This window comes from Molossus molossus, unplaced genomic scaffold (assembly GCF_014108415.1).
Source record: "Molossus molossus isolate mMolMol1 unplaced genomic scaffold, mMolMol1.p scaffold_m16_p_8, whole genome shotgun sequence".
Classification (NCBI taxonomy): Eukaryota; Metazoa; Chordata; class Mammalia; order Chiroptera; family Molossidae; genus Molossus; species Molossus molossus.
In genome coordinates this window covers 82,963,807-82,984,521 of record NW_023425402.1, presented here as the reverse complement: position 1 = coordinate 82,984,521, position 20,715 = coordinate 82,963,807, and the positions used below count along the sequence as shown (strand labels likewise).

The window sequence follows — 20,715 nt, the reverse complement described above, 5'->3', positions numbered from 1 at the left end:
ATTTATGGTCAGTTGCCTTTTATTCTTAAAAAAACCACACAAAACAAGCATTTATTTAGAATGAAATAGTTTGTTTAATATTCATGGAGTTGAGAAAGAGCTTGAGTTAAAATTCAGTCTGGGATCTGAATTAGCACCATCTGAATACAGAAATAATTCAATATACATGCACAAATTAGTTTTCATAACATACACAGGTAAGATATATTTGTTTTACTTGATATACTTGGTTTGAAGAACCCTCTTTGGGGTAAACTTATTTTTATTATTCAGCTGGGCATGATACAGGTTGAACGCCCCTGAGTTCCAGGGCCTTAGCAAAATTAACTTCCAGTGGCTTGCCTGTGCCTTTGGTGAGCCTCAGGGATCGGATGCAACCTCTGAACCGAACGTTGATGGTCAGGCCAAACTGGTTAAGGCCATCTGAAAAGCAAAGCGAAGGGGCTCAGTTGCGAAACGCAGAAGTTATATGTAAGAGCATGTTTCAAAGTCAGCTTCTGGGCTGAGATTACATTGGAAGGGAGTTTTGGGCAAGTTAGTGATTCTTAGCTTTACTAACAGTTAAACTAGAGAAATATCAACGCTTTCTAGTCGTGCATTATAAAATTTAGAGACATACATTTTAAGACATCAAACAAATAATCGGCTTTAGAGTGAACACTGCTACATTGTGACTTACAATTATTAAATTTGATTTAATAAGGCAAAGCGATTGATCAAATACTTTACCGAATTAAGACATGGGCTTTTAGCGGTGACTTTATTCCTTTCTTACATTGTAAGGAAAAATTCCAAAAAGGTAAAACTGGTTGAGAACTCATGCGGCATCTTTCTCTCATGAAGGAGAGGACTCCCTTCTCCCAGTAGGCCCACGGGGTGCTAAGTAGGATAGCATTTTGCAGACTATGGATGAAGAAATATATTCTCTCCCGTGTACTGTCCTGGGGTTTATCCTGATTGAGGTAGAAGTAGGCCTCGAACAAGAGCAGCTTTGGAGAGAGACGCTCTGAATGGTCCTCCTTAGGTCCTGTATCTCTTCCTCAGTCAACCAGGGCTCAACACACAGTTTGCTTGTTTTGTTAAGCAGAGGAACCTAACCATAAATGAGGACAAAAGCTTCTCTTGCCAATGCTGAAAGACCATTCCAGGAGTCCGTGTGATTCCGGTACTTATTATGAGGCACCTGGCTTATTTCTCATCAGGTTGGGCGCTCTTGCTTATAGGCACTTAAGGTAACTCTGCAGTTCAGATGTTATTTTTTATGTGCTGGAGAGGGATTTCTAATGCAGATTTATTATATGGGCTTCCCTGTAATATCAATATAAATTCTAAAGTAAGCTAAGGGGGAAATTAGCTACATTTAACCCAATGATTTCCAGAACTTGAGGAAATAAGTTCCATAACATTTTATGATTCCTCGGGTGTATTAATTTTTTAAAAATCGGAAAGAACACTATCTCTGTCCCTGATTATTGTTAAGTGCTTCATATCTTTCATAAGCTAAATCCATTTCCACTATCCTCCGTCGCCCCACGAATGAAACTTGGGGGGCTGTCATGAAAAGTTCATTCTCGTGTGGTTTATATAAGTAATATGCTCACTTTATATACCGGAAATTTCAGGTCAAGTGTTATTTATGGGAGAAGATTCTAAAGCTAGGAAGCAAGTACGCTTCAGCACAGATTGTTGGACATATTTATAGAAATATAAATGTTTTTTTTGTTTTGTTTTGTTTTGTAATCCTCACCCGAGGACATTTTTTTCGATATTTTGTTCAGATAGAGTGGGAGGAAGAGAGAGAGAGAGAAACATCGATGTGAAAGCAACACATCGAGTGGCTGCCACCCACACGACCCAACCAGGGCCGGGGACAAACTGCAACCGAGGTACGTGCCCTTAGCGGGAACCGAACCCGGGTCTCTCCGGACCGCAGGCCGACGCTCTAACCGCTGAGCCAAACCGGCCAGGGCTAGAAATATAAATGTTTTAAAAATCAGGAATATAGTACAACAAAGGAATTCTTACTGGGGTAGAGAACGCTCACCTGGGAAACCGCCAACAAACACGGGGTCATTGGTATCAGCTGAGGTAGATGCTGGGTTTGGGCTCTGGGCTTCCACCAGGTTCCCATCTACTGTCAGCTCAATGCGGTGTTTTCTCTTGTTGGCTGTGACTTTATGCCATCGTCCGTCACACAGATGCCCTGGGATCCCAGCATCATAGACGGCAGTGAACCGGCCAGCGCCATTGTCCACGTGAAACATAATCTAGAAAGTAGGAAAATGAACAGTCACAGACGGTTTCATTAGAGGTGTATCATGATGGTTCACATGATAAAAATGGGCAGGTCTCTAGGAAAGATATCTGCTGGAATAGTTTGAAATGAACATACCTGGGGCATTAAAATAAAATAAAAAACCTTGACTAAAACCGAAACACAAATTTAATGATTTAATGACCAGGAGACACGAATTATATTATTTGCTTTTTGGCATTTTTGGGAGCAGTAGGTAAAATATGTGAGGCTGGTAATAATTCTTTTAGAAAATGTAAAATAGAATTTGAGACTAGCTGACAAAAAAGGACCTAGTATAAACAGGGACAATTCTACCACAGCTCTTTTTAAAATGTGATAGTTCTTAGTGAACCTTATAACATTTTCTTAAAAGATGTTTTGAGTAATTCATTAATTTGGCTTACAAATTCATTTTAAAGGTTTTTGTTTTGTTTTGTTTTTCCAAATTTAAGCTTTTGATGTTATAGTCATATGTGCTCTCCCCCCCTTTATGAATTCCACTTTATATACAGGATTGAGAGTTACATAAATTACTTTTTGGGGCCGACTTCATGTCACAGGTGCCAAGACTTTGAGCCAGAGGCCAGTTAAATTCTTAACAATGGAGAACTGAGATTGGTAGTTCTTGTCTAAATGAGAAAAATCTGTTTTCAGTAACATGGACCTGGTCCCTGAAATTTGAGATGACAGAATTCTTTTGAAGCTGATGAAGAAAAGAAACATAATGAAACATTAAAAACAGTCAATCTGGCAACACATTTGACAAGGTAAAAGAAATAGGAGTCTTAAAAAAGAAGATTAAAAGCACAAGGAAATAAGTGAAGAGTTTGTAAACTATACAGTAATGTAAATATTAGTTAGGATTTTACTATATTGGGTGGAGTGTGTAATAACAGGGTTTTGCATATAAAAGAAGCCTGGCGCGAAACCCACGTGCATTGTGGTGGAACTTGATACACTGACAAGTTGATAGTAACTGTGATTACATGCAGGTGATGAAATGAAGCTTATTCCAACAAGATGTAGGGAAAGCATGTTTTGAAAATCTGGCAAAAACTATTAAGTGTTGCTCATTTGTCCCCCTTTTAGCCTCTGTGCTCCTGGGTCCTTTTGCATTGCCTTGGACGATGGTTTGGGGATAGAGAGGAGGGAGGGAGGAAGCAGAAGATGACATATTTTAGGTCGCGATGCCATGCGGTGTGTCTTCTTGGGAAGCAACAATATCCTATGAGTGGAAATATGAACAGAGTTGAAGTACAATTCCTATTTAATAGCCAGAAAGAAAACTTGTAAAGTTTCTTGTTTTGCCTTCCTCTTTTACCTGCTCCCTATAGTACAAAGTATATACACACAGGTGGTCCTGTTATCATTGTAATTAACTAGTTAATATTAATAAAGGAAAGAAAACAAAGGGAAGTCAGACATTGTAGGCATGGTCACCTGGGAAGCTTCACCAGGAAGCGACAGCTTCACACAGCATTGTTCCTCGAAGGGGATCAGCATCCCCCCCCCATCCCTTACTCAGTCAGGGTGACACAGGGAGGTGCTTGCCTGTCCATCTAGCCTGAAGATCAACGGATTGGCTAGGGGGTGAACCCCATCAGAAGTGCCCGGAACTTGGAAAGTTAATTGGTTAGTTTGAAGAAGCTCCTGATTAAATTCCCAGAGTTCCCTCTCTTGCCCGGCGACCCGCACTCACTGGGTGTCTTCATGTTCTCTCTCGTAGCCACATGGCCGGAGCAGCCACATGGCCGGAGCAGCCGCACGGCCGAGGGGACTCCACACGCAGGATGCTGGACGGGACTGGACTTTAATGTGGAGCAGAAACTATGGACAGTGGCCTTTCTTCTGGCCCTGCTGAGGATGTGGTTGGACTTGTTCCCTGGTGGGATGCAGGGAAATGAGACTCCGGAAACCTGGCGGTTTATTTCCACTGGAATAAACATCACTCATCCTTCCTTGCAAGTCTCAGGAAATTATTTTTCTCCCAACATCACAAGAACTCCACTTCCACCCATAACAGTCCCGCTGCACATGGCTGTTCATAGGCAGCCCAGGGGTAAAGAGGTGTTTATAGGAGAGTATCCATTATAAGCAAATTGACAAAATACTCTATATTATATTCATATACACTTATTATAAATTTTCTGTTTTGAAATGGTATCTGGATGCTTTTAAGTAGAAGTTGTGAAACCAATATGTCAGCTAGCCACCTGTTATTATAAAAGGCAAAGAGTGATTTTAGGCAATCCAAGACTCCTCCTTTCTCCTCCACTAAAACCAAGCGTTTCATAGACTATACTCACAAAGGGGAAAGGAACAGAGTACTTGTGGTTACCGTAAGAGCTTGAGACCTAAATGTATTCAGTCCATTATTAGTCCACACAATTGGCTTTCTGTGGTATTAGCACATTTAAAGTTTTCACTGCAGAATAAGTGTTAAAAACACAGACGTAATCGAGATAATCCAGAAGAATGAAACGATACAATCTAGGTTTCTCCCATCAAAGAACAAAGCTTCAAAATAGAGTTTCTACATCTGAACGACAATACCATGAAGAAATCAGAAACATTTAGACAGCTGACGCTTACCTTTTCGTCAATCATTTCAATACCCATTCCATCCATTTTTTGGCTGCTGATTCCCAGAAGAACTCCGGTGGTTCTAGTTGTGCGGAATTCAAATTCCACAAGAAGATCCAATCCCACTTTGAACCCACCAACTGTAAAATAAATTAAAAAAAAAAATTGTAGATTAGACTTTAGAGATTGTTAATTCGAATTTATATAATGGGATGGTTTTACTAGATTTCGATTCAGATGTTAGCCAATTAAATAACTAAGTTCCAGAAACTCATATGGCCTATACATCTACTATTGGATTATATAACACACTTTACAGTTATTCTTTCTTTTCTTGGTTGTTTTCTCTCCTTATAAGTTCCGAGAGGGCAATGACATTGTCCGTATTACTCACCATTTTATCCCTACCAAAGTATCTGGCATTTAGCGGAGGTTGAATATATATTTGTTGAACGAATGAATGAAGAACACACACTGCGACTGACTGAAAGAACCTCACACCCACGTATAATTATGTTAGAAGTCTCACTGTAGGATTAAGTCAAGCATTTCAGTGATTATTTAGTAAAATTTTACTGGGCCACTCCAAATGGTGCTACAATGATCAGAACGGGCTCCTAAGATCCCAAACATTTTAGTAATAAGGAAAGGAACGGCAAATACAGCTTTGACGGGGAAGATTCTGGGACGTAAATAGACTTCTCTACTTCATCCAGTTAAGTCTTTTCTTTATAATTTTCCATATTTGATTCATTGGTTTATGTAATCTTTTAGCAAGTATTTAAAATATGCCTCTTAGAAACAAAGTAATTCATTAAGACCAGATGAGACCCTACCGATTGCATGGAGTGTTAGGAAAGATCTCATAGAGACTTTCTCCCTGTCTTCTATTTATTTGGCAAGAAAAAAATGCTACGTGTAAACACAACTGTCTTCAATGAAGAGTGGCACCTGTTATGTAAATACTTTTTTTTCTCCTGCGAACCTTGATGGGTTTGGGTGGACAAGATGGGTTTAGAGTGGATTTTAAGAGTAGAGGGTAGAAAAGGCTGAGCTGTTCTGCCAGATACAACGGGAAGACTCCGTTTCTGTCCCTGAAAGGGAGCAGGAGGCAGAAGCGAGGAACCACAGGAGGCTGTTCAGCTGAGAACAGGGAGCAAGGAGGCCTTTGAAACCCAGTGGCTGGCGGCTGGAAAGCTTGTAGGAACAAAGAGGTCAGAGGTAAGTTGAAGTTGTACATGTCCTAGTGTCATAACCTCCTCTGACCACCCAGGTCTTATATACATTGTGTGGAGGGCATGGCAGGGATTGCTGGAAATTGGGGGAGGGGCTAATTTTGTGGTCTGGTTTGATCCAGAACCAGAGCCCGGGCAGTCGGGCAAGTCACTCTAACTGCAGAAACTGAAGCTGAAGTTTGCCGTCGGGTCTGAGCAAGAGAATGCCAGCCATCTGTGAACTTGCAGAAATCCTGGGGGAGGTTTGGACTTTTATAGCACATGGAATTTGGGGTTCATCTTAACATTTCATATTTTGTTTCTGCACAGGCAAAGTGTCCACCCGTGGCCTCTGTGGAAGGCCCTGCTCTTCCATCTCTGACAACTTGGGCATGCGAGTGGTCCCCCATCTTTTCAATTCTCACTCAGATATCAGTTTCTCCATAGAACCTCTCCTGGTTTCCCAACCAAAACTAACCTTTCCTATAAATATCTGCAGAACCTGCTTGCATGTCTTTTGTAGTTTCTATTCATTTTCACTTGTGTTCTTGTTTGTGATTTATAAGCGTATAGAATCTTATCTATTGATAGCATATTCTTGAAGAAAGAAACACCATCTTATTTACTTCTGTTGCCCATGATGACGTCTACCCATTATGTGCGCAGTAATTTTTTTCTAACAAACAAGTGCATGTGTCTGTGGTAGCCACGGGACTGAATACTATCTGTTAATGCCATATCTTTTTGTTATTCTATAGAATGTATTTCATATTTTTCTTTCTAAGTTGTCCCTTCACTGTCTGTGATTCAGACCTGCACTGGAAATGTTCCTTGGGAAGGCAGAGACACTTAAGGTGCCACCGTGCGCATCTACAAGAAATGGGCACCAGTAGTATGCACTGGGTGTGTGAGGGGCGGGTCAAGACATGAAGCCTTGCAAGGAATTGAAGAAATAAAAGAACATTTTCATCTCCAAGCAGGTAGGCAAGGAAAACTTAAAAGTAGATAAATTATATGGTATAAACATATGAACCTTCTTGCAGAATTACCTTTATTTTGCTGTTATCGATCTCCAGGGAAGGAGATGGAATAAACTTTCCAAATAGCCTTTTACTTTATTTCTTCTATTAGTTCTTATCAGAATCAGATACATTAATCTTTAAGAGGCATTTCCTACTACTTCTGCAGGCTTTTTTTTTTTTTTTCTGGTTTAAATAAAGGTTACCAGCTTAGGGCCCCAGGGACTTCCATGCTTCCGCACATACAAGAAGTTAATATCTGTACCTAATTGCTATTCTACAGGAAGCAAATGAAAGCACCTCACCTGCTTTGGCAAAACCTGTTCCATCAAAATATGTTCCTTTCTGAGCATTTGCAAAACACGTCCCGACTTGGAAGCTGGAGGTTGGCTGTTCAAGGTCAGCGGGGGCCTCAGCCATCTGAAGGTTCTGGATGCAGCCGTCAATGCTGTAGGTCACCTGGGATTCGGGTCAGGAGAAACAGACTCAGGCTTGTCTCCACGTGGAATGCAGTCATTTGCGGGGTGCTCTAAGGGTGTAATCATCGGCCATTTGCCGTAAAGCATCCCCAAACGGCCTGGATCTGCACTATCCCCCCAGACTTTACAGCATGAGCGCAGGAGGCTTCCCCGTGTCGCCCTTCTCAGCTGGGATGCATCTGGCCTGGAATATAATCGTCTTGATATTTTAAGTACTTCACAGACCTATGGGTATCATAACTTTTAATTAGCCTATATTCATATTAATAGTTTTTTAACCTTCCTACATACACATTTTGTCATAATCTATGTTCAAATTCCGTTTCAAAAGATAATTAGGTTTGGTTCAGTGCTTCTTCCTCACGAACATCTAATAAAGGCAGTGAACCCCTTCCTAAGAAAACGCACGTACACATCAAACTGGAAAGTCTGCGCGAAACGCCACAGTTTAGGGGCTGTGGAAATAAGTCATCCTCTGCTCCATGTATTTCATCTGCTTTAGGGATGCAATGAACCGCTCTTTGCCACTCTCACTTCAGATACTCTCCTTTCGATAGGCTTAGGTAGCACAGACAGCCACTACGAAAGGCACGCCATACGGATCATCCACGAAGGGATCCAAGTGCCGAGAATTATACCCATGACGAGCGATCGCCCTCGAGGAAGAAAGCTCTCCATTATCTGTGCTCTGGTTTGCGTACAGAGAAGTGTCACAGCTGGATGTGGTGTGTTCTCGAACATGAATCCCCTGTGCTTCCTAAAGCAAGGCTTTCCAGAGCAAACCGGGGCACACGTTCTACAAAGAATTATTTTTGTGAGTATTGATTTACAAAATTGTTTGGACTTTAAATTCTGAGTCCAGTATTGGATAGCTGTAATCAAATACTGTACCTCTCAATATTCGCGAAATCTCTACTTCTGAAACAAGACTCTTAATACTCTATCATGCTCCCTGTTGTCCCATGCTTTCTGCATGCTTAGTACTCTTCAAGCACACGAAATATATTACCTCCCTTAACCTTTACAGCAACGTTGTGTGTTTGGTATTATTATAATTCTATTTTAAAAAAGAGGAAACTTTGTCAAAGAAAGATTAAGTAAGTTGCTTCAGACCACACAGCTAGTCAACAGTTGAGCAGGTGTTCACACTGAGTGAGTCCGGCTCTAGGACCCACAGTCTGTTCTGTGATATTGCCTCTCCTTGACAAATCTGTCACTTCTCAGAAAGGATCATTTCCTGTCAAATTACAAGTGGTCATTGGCCAATGTAACCCAATAATTAGAAGTACATCCATGGCTCAGCCAGATTATTTAGGCCACAAAGAAACAAGTTAGACACGTACGGGACCGATTCTCCGGGTCGTGTAGTTGATGGGGAGCCCACCAACATACAACATTCCCACCACATCCAGGATATCAGCTTTCTTGGGACTGACGGTTCTGTTGGAGGAATCATCTACATAAAGAACTCCTTCTTGCTTAACTCGAGTAATCTTAATCTACGAAAAGAAGAAGAACCATTAATGCCAATCATGGATACATTTCAAATACACAGAGGATAAGACACAAGAAATTGAAAAATGTTCCTCAGGAAAAGCAAAATAACTTACTGGGTATCTAGATGTGCTAAGCCCATCCTATGAGTGGAATTAAACCTATTTTATAAAATTCTTTTTTTCTTCCCCATTACTACCATCTCTGAAAGAGTACAAAATCTCCCCGAGTGAGTTTTGGATTGAAGACTCTTCTAGAGGTTGCCAAGTAAGCACGTTGGAAGGAACTGAGCGGACCGAGAGCCCTGTCACGATAACGTGAGCTGCAAAATTCATGTCCGTTTTTAAAATTGCATTCGTTTGAGTGAGCAAAGCCTGGTCGCCCCGGCACAGTTCCAGATATGCTGCATCCCTCTGCCGGATAGGCCCTTCTCCGGCAGGACTGACGAGGGCCGCGCATCCCGGCTGCCCTGCTGTTCCCGCGGCCGCCGATTAGTGCAAGGTCAGGAGGAAGGGAGGAAGCTGACGATGCTGAACTTGCAGCAGTGGAGTGAATTATCTTCTGGGACAGAGTGAAAAAAGGGGTGTGGAGACTGACTCGAGCATAAAAACCTTGAGTCTGAATTTAGAAAAAGGCACGTGGCACCCCGGGAAAGGATGGAGGACAACGGTGGCTGAGCAATAAATCCACACCGCGATGAGAAGAACGTAAGACCTCATTTTACACTTATTCTGGTGGGGAAGGTACTTTTTAAAAACCTTCATAACTCAAATCCCTTCTTGATGTGGCTGTTTATTGTATTTAAACTTTCTTTCGTAATCCCAGACTCATTGTGGCCCAACCATGTCTTTTTCTCAAGTGTCATATTTATTATTCTATTAGCCAAAGATGAGAATAAACCTGAATGAGACAAAGGTCAACATTTGCAAGTCATAAGCTCCCAAGCAAATATGAAGATTCCCCTTTTTTATTTCCAAGATAATAAACTGGTTGACAGTGCATTTTTTATTATAGTATATTTTTAGGTTCTTTGACATTTTATATGATATGCTAATCATACAAAATATTAAATGAGCATCTCACAAGTCCAAATATGTTAACGTAAAAAATACAACATCTATTAACATTATACTCTGAAAATTAAACATTTTATTGGTCTACCTAGGGAAGCTTTACTTAATAGGCTATCACAGGTGCAGGAACAAACTCTGAGTTTTTGTTTTAATCAGGCAGTATATTATCTACTTGTAGTCTTGCCAAAGAAGACAGTAAGCTGGTAAATGAGCCTTCGGTGCCCATTAAAGTACCAGTTTCTGGGTGTACGGCCAATGTTTTAAAAGTTGTTCCAAATGACTGTCGGAGGAAATGATACCCTGGAGCCCCTCAAACGCGGTATAACAGATTCCCAGACTCTCGGTTTTTACAGACCAGTAAGGGATGGGTGGGGAGGGTAAGCCTTAAGGCCCATTTTGGTATTGCCAGCTTTTAAGTTTGTCAACCAAAATTTCATCAAAGGGAGGCTCTTTTGCCACCGTAAGAGTAGATATAATTTCATAATAAATATTATCCGTTTAAATGGAATTTGTAGCGCTTTACAATGAACGTGCTTCATTGCCCATGTCTGCCACTGCGGGCAGCGAGGCTGTCTTCAGACACCCAGCCCTTGCGCGAAGACAGATGTTGGGAAGCCCCACTGTATAGCAGTGACCGCCTCTCGCAGTGCCACGATGAGGCCTGCAGGTGGTCGAATGCAAACCTCCCCAGGTCTGAGCGCACCTCTGAGGCTGGCAGGCCCATACCTCACTTGCTGTATTCGTAGGCCCGGCTGAGCTCCAGGAGCACCGGGTCAGCGCATGCACCGGCAAAACAGGCTGGCACAGGGGCAGTGGCCGGAAGCTGCCACCGAGTGCCCGCCTAGCAGGGCACTGCCAACATTCTGGGGACTGTTACCTTGTGCCACTGGCCGTCATTGATTCTGGTGGGGATCATGGTGTTGGTGTCCCCACTTCCTAAGTCATAACTGAAGTAGGGGAATCCATTTCGCAGCTGAACTGTAGCAAAGTCAGCATGATTGATCCGAGCCATGTAGAAAAGCAAGCCTGATTCAGCTTCGGTTCGTACCTCAAATTCAATTGTGAGGCTGTGAAATAAGAGCATGCAAAGTAAAACAGAGGAATAGGAGCACCTTATTCTAAGGCAGAGTGGTGTCTGATCACGGGTGAATTTTCATGCAGGACAGCTAGACCTTTCCCGAGAGGAGGACTTCCCAGGTCTGCTGATTTCCTAGACCAGGCTCCTCAGGCGTAGACAAACAGAATTCTATTCTCTACTGTACTCAGTGAATTAAAAAAAAAAAGCTCATCTCCTTTATTAATAAATGTAGTTGATTAAATTTGAATAAATGCAAATACTCAGTACTTCCACTGATCAGTTCTTGTCTCACATCTCAGGATAATACATACCGGTTTTTAACTTTGGTATCATCAAATGCAATTGCAATGTGACTGTTTCTCGAGAGCCCAAACTGCTTGCTCCCTATCAAAAGAGCTGGTTCTGAGTCTGCAGCACAGGGACCCTGTAAAATATCATAGAGAAAAAGAGAGGCGATTATGGTCTCCGTTCCTTAAAAATGGAATGTTGCTAATTGTTTCTTATATTTTAGTTTAATGTTGTCACATAATCTTTTTACATTCCTTAAGCATAAAAACAGTGTCTTATTCCTCTCTGTATTCTACTACATAGCAAGTAGTTATTATCACAGGTTTGGTGAATGCGAATCCGTTTTCTTATATTGTACCCTTGAATTACCAAATGAAAATTCATTGATTAATTCATGTTTTCATTATCCTCTAAAGAAAAGGATTGGTTATACTTCTGAGAAAACTGGAATTTTCTTTTCAATTATGATGAGTTTTATTCTTAGAAGACTGAACAGAAAAAACGACAAGCTAGCCACTGGGTTATAAGAGCAGAAAAATGTGTTCCTTTTTGCCCTTCCCGTATCTATCTCCCACTATATTACTTTTCCTTGAAAATTATCGGTCTACTCAAAGGTTTCCATGAATTTAGACTTTCAAGATGGTGTATCTAAACTTGCAAGTCAGCCCATTCAGGTCCTTAAGCAGTTGCTAGGCAACCAGCACTTTTAAAAAATGTAACCCACCATACACCATTTCAACTGCCGCTGTTCAAAGATCAACTTCCCAGGGTGCTTATGAGGGAGTGCCCGGTGCAAGGCTCGCTTCAGAGGAGGGGCACCTGTGGGTCCCCGGGTTTAATGCTCTCTTGTCACCAACTTGAAATTCTTAATAATTTTTGAACAAGGCACCCTGCATCTTCATTTCGCTCTGGTCCCTGCAAATTATATAGCCAGTCTTGGCTGGGTGGAGCATATTTGGCTACTGTACCCCTTGGTTCAAGAGCTAATCCAGGCTCTTCAAATTACCAAACCACAATTCCTTTCTCTGTTCTATATTTTCACAAAATAGCTCCATGCACAAGCTGCTTAGGAAGTCTTTTAGAACACGCAGTACATGAGAAAATAAATAACCTGCACACTCTCAACAACATATCTGTTTTTAGGATCTATACTTAATAGTTCTGGATGGGCCACTGCCCCAGGGAGCGCTGACTCAGCATCGGTTCTCAAACAGCCCAAGGCAGGCTTTTGATGCAGAATGTTCTTTCCGAATAATGCACCTCAGAGATGACTCATCAGCACACAGGAAATTTTTACTTGATGAGGAACGCCTGGCTCCCTTTGCTCTTCAGCTTAGTGGAATGGAGCACTCCGCCACTGCAGGTAAAAGGCTTTGAGTGGTTTGAAGGGCTATAAAATTGGTCCTCATGGAAGTAGTATTTCCCTTCCTGCTTTCCAGGAGATGGTCAGTTACAAAGAACAGACTGCTGCTGAAATTTACACAGATATGCAAAAACCCAGTGGGTAGAACAGCAAAGTGCTATTTATTCACACAGCTGAATGGCCTCTCTTCAGAATAAAAGAGAGCCCAAATAGCAAGGCTTTGGTAGCTTAATGTCTCAGCCTTCAATGATGCTATTAATAGAATTGGCATCATTTTTCATCCTCTCATGATATTTTCTGTGCAGAGGCCCATCGCAACAAACATAAGCCCCTTGCAGTCCTCAGAAATCTCCAAGAAGCCTACCTGCTGGGAGTCCATCAGGGCAGAATATGGCTAAAACATCTAAACCCTCAGCTCTGAAAACTGAGGGATGGAAAAGGTCAATGGATTCTGAGGAATTAAGGAACAATAATATTCAACCTAAAAAAATGCATCAGTATGTCATTTCATGTTATTGTAACCACTGTGGTCACTCATCTAGTTACTCCATATAAGTATAAATAACTTTTCTAACTTGAGTTTTTAAATGATCCAAGTGGCCGTGGTGAAGATGATGTATTTTACTGGTAGCAGCCGTTCGCCACAGAGAGCTTCTGTCTCATGCTTAGGGCACTGTGGCTGGAACACCATGATAACCTGACTTGCTGGTATCCCGAACAGGTGTCCAACACGGGTCCTGAGCTGATCAGAAAGCAGTTCTCTGTCAATACTATCAGATTTTCTAGATAAAAATGGACGTGCTTACATTATTTTAGGAAAGCCTTTCACCAGAAAAAGGCAGGGGTTTTGTAAGGATCCTTTTAAAAAGCACTCCATGACACACCCGCTTGAAACTTAGGAAGAAGGGTGCCTCTTGGGGGTGGGGGATCCTGCTTCCCTTTTGCAACAGGCGGATCCCGAGAAGCAGCAGAAGCAGCGGCTAATAAGGCTGTTCTCAGGCTGGCCAATGTTACAGCACAGTGGTAACAAATGGATCACTCTACTAGGTAACCTCAAAGTATAAAAGCCCTTATGCTAAGTTCATTGTTTCTTAAGGATATCCAAATGAATGTTTACTATCATCAGTTTGCAATGGGAAGGATATTATGGATATTGTTCTAATAAAACGATTACCTTTCTTTATCAAATTGGCAGTTGCAAGCGAACTGAGATGTGCAAGAGGGTTGATATGTATCTCCGTTAAGATTTAAAGGGGAAGACAGTTCTCCAGCCTCGAACTGGGTAATGTTTCTCTGTGCAAGTCGATGGGACTGGATGCTGCCTGCTCCGCATCAGTTTCCTCTGGGTGACGAGCCAGGAACAGCACGTTCCTTGCGGTGTGCCTGCCGTGTCCTCCCCACGCCCCTCAGAGGGCAAAGCTGCCCACTCGGCCTCTCAAGAGTCTTTTTTCCTTCTAACATGTTAAAGGGGGACTTGCGAGATGGAACAGAAAGTGCCCCGTGGTTTCCACAGCCATAAAATGATCTTGTCATTAAGGACATTTCCACCCTGTTTCCCGTAGAAATCTAAGCTAAGAGGGGTGGGAGGGTCCTCTAATTTTAAAGAATAGTTGTTGCAAGATGAATCTTCCTCCTCCAAGCCAATGTGAGCTTGAGAGGAAGCATTGTCTTTATGGATGCAACACTCTACCTGTTATTTTGGAAACACTGATCTCTGAAATGTGTTAAAACAATAATAACAATAAAAAATTTTTCCGTCAGCAGAGGCTCATCAATCTCAACATGTTACCATCCTGCCACCTTGTGGGGACTCTTTAAAGTACTACAAGTAGATAGAGGGAAACCGGCTAGGAGAGGAGGCAGACCTGCCTGCTTCCTGCTGTCTCTGCTTGGCAGGTGAGGCGCTGGAGAGGACAAGTCCAGGGTGGGGAGTCTCAGCCCCGGGTTAGAGCAGTGGTGTGGTCGGAGAGGGTTCTGAAGCAAGCCAGGCTTCCCGAAGCCGTGTCTAGGCAAGGTGCAAGTGTAGCCAGTTAGCAATGGAGCCGGAGCGTCCTCAGCCTCACTGTCACTCATTACATTTCAGGTCAGAATAAAGCAGTGGTCATTTCCAACTGCTGGTTGTCCGTTGACATTTGGAAACGAGTTATTGGCTTCAGGATAGCATGTGACGGGTGGATATGCCTTCCTTGTATTTAGATTGGTACTGAGCAGAGATTTAAATTGCATTGGTCACAATGGGCACCTTTGTTACTGACAGCACCAAATGAGAAATGATCGTAACAATTGTGTCATTTTATTTTCATGAGTCAATAACCCCTGTAACAAATGTGGGCTAAATTCACATCTGAGAAGTTGGGTGTTTTTGCTTGTTTGTTTTTATTTTATTTTTTTGTTAATCCTCACCTGAAAATATTTTTTCCATTGCTTTTTAGAGAGAGTGGAAGGGAGGTGGGGGGGGGGGAGAAACATTGATGTGAGCGACACACATTGATTGGTTGCCTCCCCCAGGATCCCGACCAGGGTTGGGATCAAACCTGCAACCCAGGCTGGTACCCTTGACTGGTAATGAAACCTGAGACCCTTTGGTCCAAGGGGCGATGCTCTAACTGCTGAGCCACACTGGCCAGGGCTGGGTGTTTCTTTGTGATGATCTTCTTTAAAGATGAATGCTAAGTGGAAGATATTTTTTCCAGCAGTGACTTTAATGTTCTAAAATATAAAATCCCCACTCATGCTGTTTATTGAGAAACTGAATATGTGAATTCCCTGCACACGAGCTCTTTAGGTAAGTATCGGGCATTTGCAGTAATATTTACACACCAATGCCTGCATAGACAGTGGTTGCAGTCTGGAAAATGTGTGTTTCCCCTTTAAATACATATCAGGGGCCAATTGATTTATCCTTCAGCCTGGACTGTACTTAGCTTTTAAATTCATAGCATTAAAGCTGCTGGAGAAATAGCTTTCTTTGCTCTATTCCTTCCTTCTCTGCTCACTTTTTTTCTCCCTCTCTCAAGAGCCCTTAACAGCACGGGGACTCTTCATGGCTACTTAACAGGGCTCTTCTTATGCTCACATTTTCAACTTCGAGGTTCTGAGTTCAACTTTCTAATAAATTCAAGGAAGAAAAGGCAGTCAGCTTGTTGTATGCAGATCCATGCAGGCCATGACGGTTATAAAGACTCACGCTAAACACTGCATTTTTCATGCAGAGAATTTGTCACGATTTGACAATTTCTGTAATATCACCGTCCAGTCTCTTATTTCCCCCTGCCCCTCACCATTCTCCATGAGAAATCTCCACAAATACAACATGCAGAGGTGTTTTATTCAGCTCCATGTGGGCTAAGGGATAAGAGGGACGTATAGAGAAGATGCCACCAACCATCAAGTGAGATGACATGCGTAGCATGTTCTCGGGTCTGGGGTGTTCTGACATGCATTTGTAACAGGATCGACATGGTCTGTCTCACAGGGCAGGGGTTTCCCTTACAGTGCCCTGGAGTGCAGTCACTGTCCTCACGCTGGGGTGCTGGTGGGAGGGGTGTGACGGTGACAGTGAGAAAATGATGGAGCTGAGAAGAGGGGACGGTTCCTGTTCCTGTCAATGGTGCTAAAACCGGGGGCGCGCACACCGCCAGTCCCCACTTCAGGGATTCACTTGTGAGTCTTAATTCTTAAATATTAATTCTGACTTAAAAAAATGTTTTCCTCACTTGCGTAATGTCGTAAGTATGCCATCGTCATTTTATGTTGTTTCAATTGCGAGATTTTAGATGTAAGAGCCCGGTGACGTTGAAAGGTGCCTTTGGCGGGCCTGCCTCCCGCTCGCAGGCGCCGCTAGCCCTCTTGTTGGGAGGGAGCTGACGGGGTAGCCCGCCGGGCTCCGGTGTTCAGTCCTGAGAGCCAGGGGTCCTGTTCGTGCTCACTCAGCACCGATCTTGACGGACCCCACACAGTTTCCTTGCTGTGTGATTTCCGTCAGTATCTCTCTCCACGCCGTCTCCTAGCTTCTCCCTCTCCCCCTCTCTCTGATAGCAATGATAAGATCTTACTCATCTTTGCATTTAGTAGGCTCTTAATAAATATTTGTTATAAAATAAATGGTCAAACCTTTCACTTTTTTAAAAATTAGTTTTCAACTACGGTTTACACTCAATATTATTTTGTATTAGTTTCGGGTGTACAGCGTCGTGGTGAGATGACCATGTATTTTACAGTGTTCCTTCTGATATTTCCAGGCCCCACCTGACACCATACCTGGTTGTTACAGTGTTAATGGCTGTATTCGCTATGCTGTACTTCACATCCCCATGACTATTCTGTGACTACCAATGTATATTTCTTAATCCCTTCACCCTTTTCACCCAGTCCTCCGACTTCCCTCCCCTCTGGCAACCATCAGTCTGTTCTCTGTATCTGAGTTTCTTTCAATTTTGTTGTTTGCTTCTTTTGTTTTCTTTTTTTTTTAATGTTTTTATTGATTTTTTAGAGAAAGAGAGAGGGAGAGGGAGATAGAAACATCTGTGAGAGAGAAACATCAATTGGCTGCTTCCTGCATGCCCTCCACCAGGGACAGAGCCTGCAACCAGGGCATGTGCCCCGAGTGGGAATCGAACTGGGACCTCTCAGGCCATGGGATAACGCTCAATTTGCTGAGTCATACCAGCCGGGCTTATTTGTTTATTTTCAAAGGACTTCCACATATATGATCTTACAGTAACCCCATGTGTAAGCAAGGTAGGTGTACTGTCCACATTTTGCAGAGGATAAAATGATACTTGGAGTAAATGACTGGTTTTCCTTAAAGATAATTATTTGGCTTCTCATTTAATCGGTATTTCTAGTGACAAAGGAGCCCGCTTCTTTACATACCTACCAATTCCTTCATGGACACTAAGGAAAAGAATAAAATATTCAGGAATTTTCAAAATCTGCACTCAAGATAACTCAACCCAGCCACTGGGAAGCATAAACATGATGCATGTGTTGTCAAGAGTGTAGTGAGATCCACGCTCTCTGATACACTGATAGTGAGGATGTAAATTGGTATAACCTTTAGAAAAAGCAATTCAGATATGTGTTGAGAGCCTTAGGCATATTCATCATTTGGCCTCATAATTCACTGCCTAAGAATCTATTTTTTAAAAAATATCAGAAACAGTGAGAGAGTTGGTTGTACAAAGTGTTCAACAGAATATATTTTCTAATAGTGAAAACTGAAAACACTCTATGTGGCCCACAGTGGGGAAGAAGTAGAACAAATGGTAAAGACAGAGCATTGCAGTGATAAGGAGCCAGACTCCAGCATAAGACCCACAGGATTGAAATTCTTATCCTGCCATTTACTGCTGTGTCAGTGGGTGAGTTACTTAGGCTAACTCGTTCTTATCAACACAACTGAAAATGGGATTATATATATGTTTTGCGAAGCTGTTATGAAATTTACATATAATATTGAATGGAAATTGTTTAGGTAGTTGCTGGTACATAGGAAGCACTTAAAACAGTCATTATGATCATTTCTATATCGTAACTGTTCATTTATTAAATGCTTAGTATATTCTAGACCTTTAACAAGCATTATCTTTTTAAATCTGCACAATAGCTCTTTGATGTATGTGTTGTTAATATCCTCATTGTACAGACGAGAAAACTGAGGAGTAGATTGGCTAAGTAGACGTCCCAGGTCCATACAGACAATAGGTTAGAGTGCTGGGATTTGAACACAGGCAGTCTGACTCTGGAGCCCCTGTTTCAACCAAGGATATTCTACCTCCCGTTCTCTGAAATATTTTATGTCTCTGCATGGACACATACACACACAGCCCTTATACAATCATGTTTGTGTGATGTTTAGAGAGCTTTAATTATGTATTATTCATTTTTAAAAGAATAATCCCAATTTGAGAATTACTATGTAAAATGTAAGTAGGGTTGCCTCTATGTGGTGGTATTAGAGGTAGATTTTATTCTTGATCCTGAAGACATTTCTGTGCTTTCTAACTTTTCATCTGAAAACATGTGCTATTTTATAAACAGAGACATGAAAATAAGACAGATGTGTAAATAAAAGTCATCCAAGGAATACGTAAGGAGAATAGGTTTTCAAAGGCAGGTTATGCACCCTCTAAGTCCAGCAATAAAGAATGGCCAGCATTCTGAATAACCTTCCTTCTTAAAATGCCTAGAAGTTAGAAAGCGTTGGGCTACACTTACGTGTGCCAGAACGGGGGTGGGTGTTGGGAAGGCTGGTGTGGGAACTGGCTCCGGCAGGATGACTGTTTCGGCTGGAGCACCTCCATCTGCATCCTCGGGGGGCTTCTGATGGGCACAGCGGCCAATGTCTGCGTTTTTGAAGGACACAGGTCGTGCAAAGTCCATGGGGCTAAGGGAACATAGTTACAATTAAATATCTTTTTCTTTTTCATTGTCTCATTTCATTACAATCGAATCAAATCCCTCCACCCCCTTTTCACTGGCCATCATGACAATTTCTAACTCTACCTGGAAGCTCTTCACTGTGTCCTTTGTCCCATGGTTTTGGACAGTGTGGCTACCACAGTGATTCTCACACCCCCTCCCCCCGCCAAAATATAGTAGCCAGGAGGTTCACTCACACAGAGTTAATAACAAGGTTCCACACACAGCCTTCAAAAGGAGGGATGTTTCTGAGTGGGGAAGGTTGGAATTCAGGAGGCGCACCACCAACGAAAAGCTTTCTAACTTCAATCGCCTGTTCTACTGTCAGGTTTTGCATGTGCCTTCTGTCTTCATCAACTTGAACCGTGAAGATGCTGACAAAACATTTAAAATAAACAAGTATCAAACGCGTATCATCCAATACAATTGGAAATCAAACTCTTTCATTCCACCCTCACCCCTCCCTCCTGTAACTTTTAACTGAGCCCAAATGTGAAGATTAGATGTTCTACATGAAACAAACGATACCGTTTCTCAGACTCTTAGCCCTCTGCCTCCCTCGTTAACTCTCCCTGAGTGTTTACTTAAAGGAGGCAATGGTGTAGCTACAAAGTTAGTGTCTGGTGGTGTTGACAAGGGCGGTCTACAGCCCAGCACATGAGCCCGTAGAGTGATGCTTCTGTACTGTGTAGCAATGTCTAATCGGATAAGGCTCAGTGGGTTTAGCACAGCATGGGGTCACTTTTCATTTGGCTATTTCTTGGTTTGTGCTAGCTGTTATCTTCTTGCCAGGGGACAAACTGTACTCTTGAGAGTTTAGATTGCAGGAATCAACAACAGATACTTATAAGACATTTTAGAAAGAATGTAGCTGCTGGCTTTTGAATAGAAGAGGCAGGCAAGAACACCAAGCTAATTGTTTCCTGCAATGGTTTTTTTCCACTCAGTGGCTGTTTCATTAATTTCACTAATTTGCTTATGAGAGATAACTCACACACTACTAATTGAGAACCTCATGCTACTTATTCACAGTTCTTGAATCCTGGGGCAAACAATCAGGAGGAGACAAATCCTTCTGATGAGGAAAATGACCAAAAGCATTTTCTCTTTTGTTCTAGAAGCAGGTTTTAAACTAGTCCCAGTCAGCATGGGGCTATTAGTCATCCGTGTTAGTCACTAGCCCGAAGATCACAAATGGATTGCTGAAAACTTCGTATTTGGGGAAAAAACCAAAGTACCTAGGTAGAAAACTCTGTCCACTTATTTGTGGAATATAATGAACATAACAGTCTGAGGAATAGGGTAGACCCAGAGACGTAGAAGTAGGGTACAGACTGACAACCCTCAGAAGAGGGGGTGGTGGTGGGACGGAAGAGATAAACCACAGAACTTATATGCATGTACG

The 20,715-nt window shown here is 42.2% G+C and overlaps 1 protein-coding gene across 1 annotated transcript in view; it reads right to left on the bottom strand.

Annotated features, from left to right (window-relative positions):
* Positions 1–265: 265 nt before the first annotated feature.
* LAMA2 (laminin subunit alpha 2) overlaps positions 266–20,715 on the bottom strand; it is a 403,470-nt gene continuing 383,020 nt past the window's right edge. Inside the window, exons 57-65 of the mRNA XM_036247762.1 lie at positions 19,508–19,684; positions 19,107–19,275; positions 11,548–11,660; positions 11,036–11,225; positions 8,935–9,090; positions 7,418–7,571; positions 4,889–5,019; positions 2,045–2,267; positions 266–423 (exon numbers count right to left, since the gene is read on the bottom strand). Coding sequence (XP_036103655.1) covers positions 266–423; positions 2,045–2,267; positions 4,889–5,019; positions 7,418–7,571; positions 8,935–9,090; positions 11,036–11,225; positions 11,548–11,660; positions 19,107–19,275; positions 19,508–19,684 — 1,471 coding nt within the window. The remainder of the gene's footprint in view (positions 424–2,044; positions 2,268–4,888; positions 5,020–7,417; positions 7,572–8,934; positions 9,091–11,035; positions 11,226–11,547; positions 11,661–19,106; positions 19,276–19,507; positions 19,685–20,715) is intronic.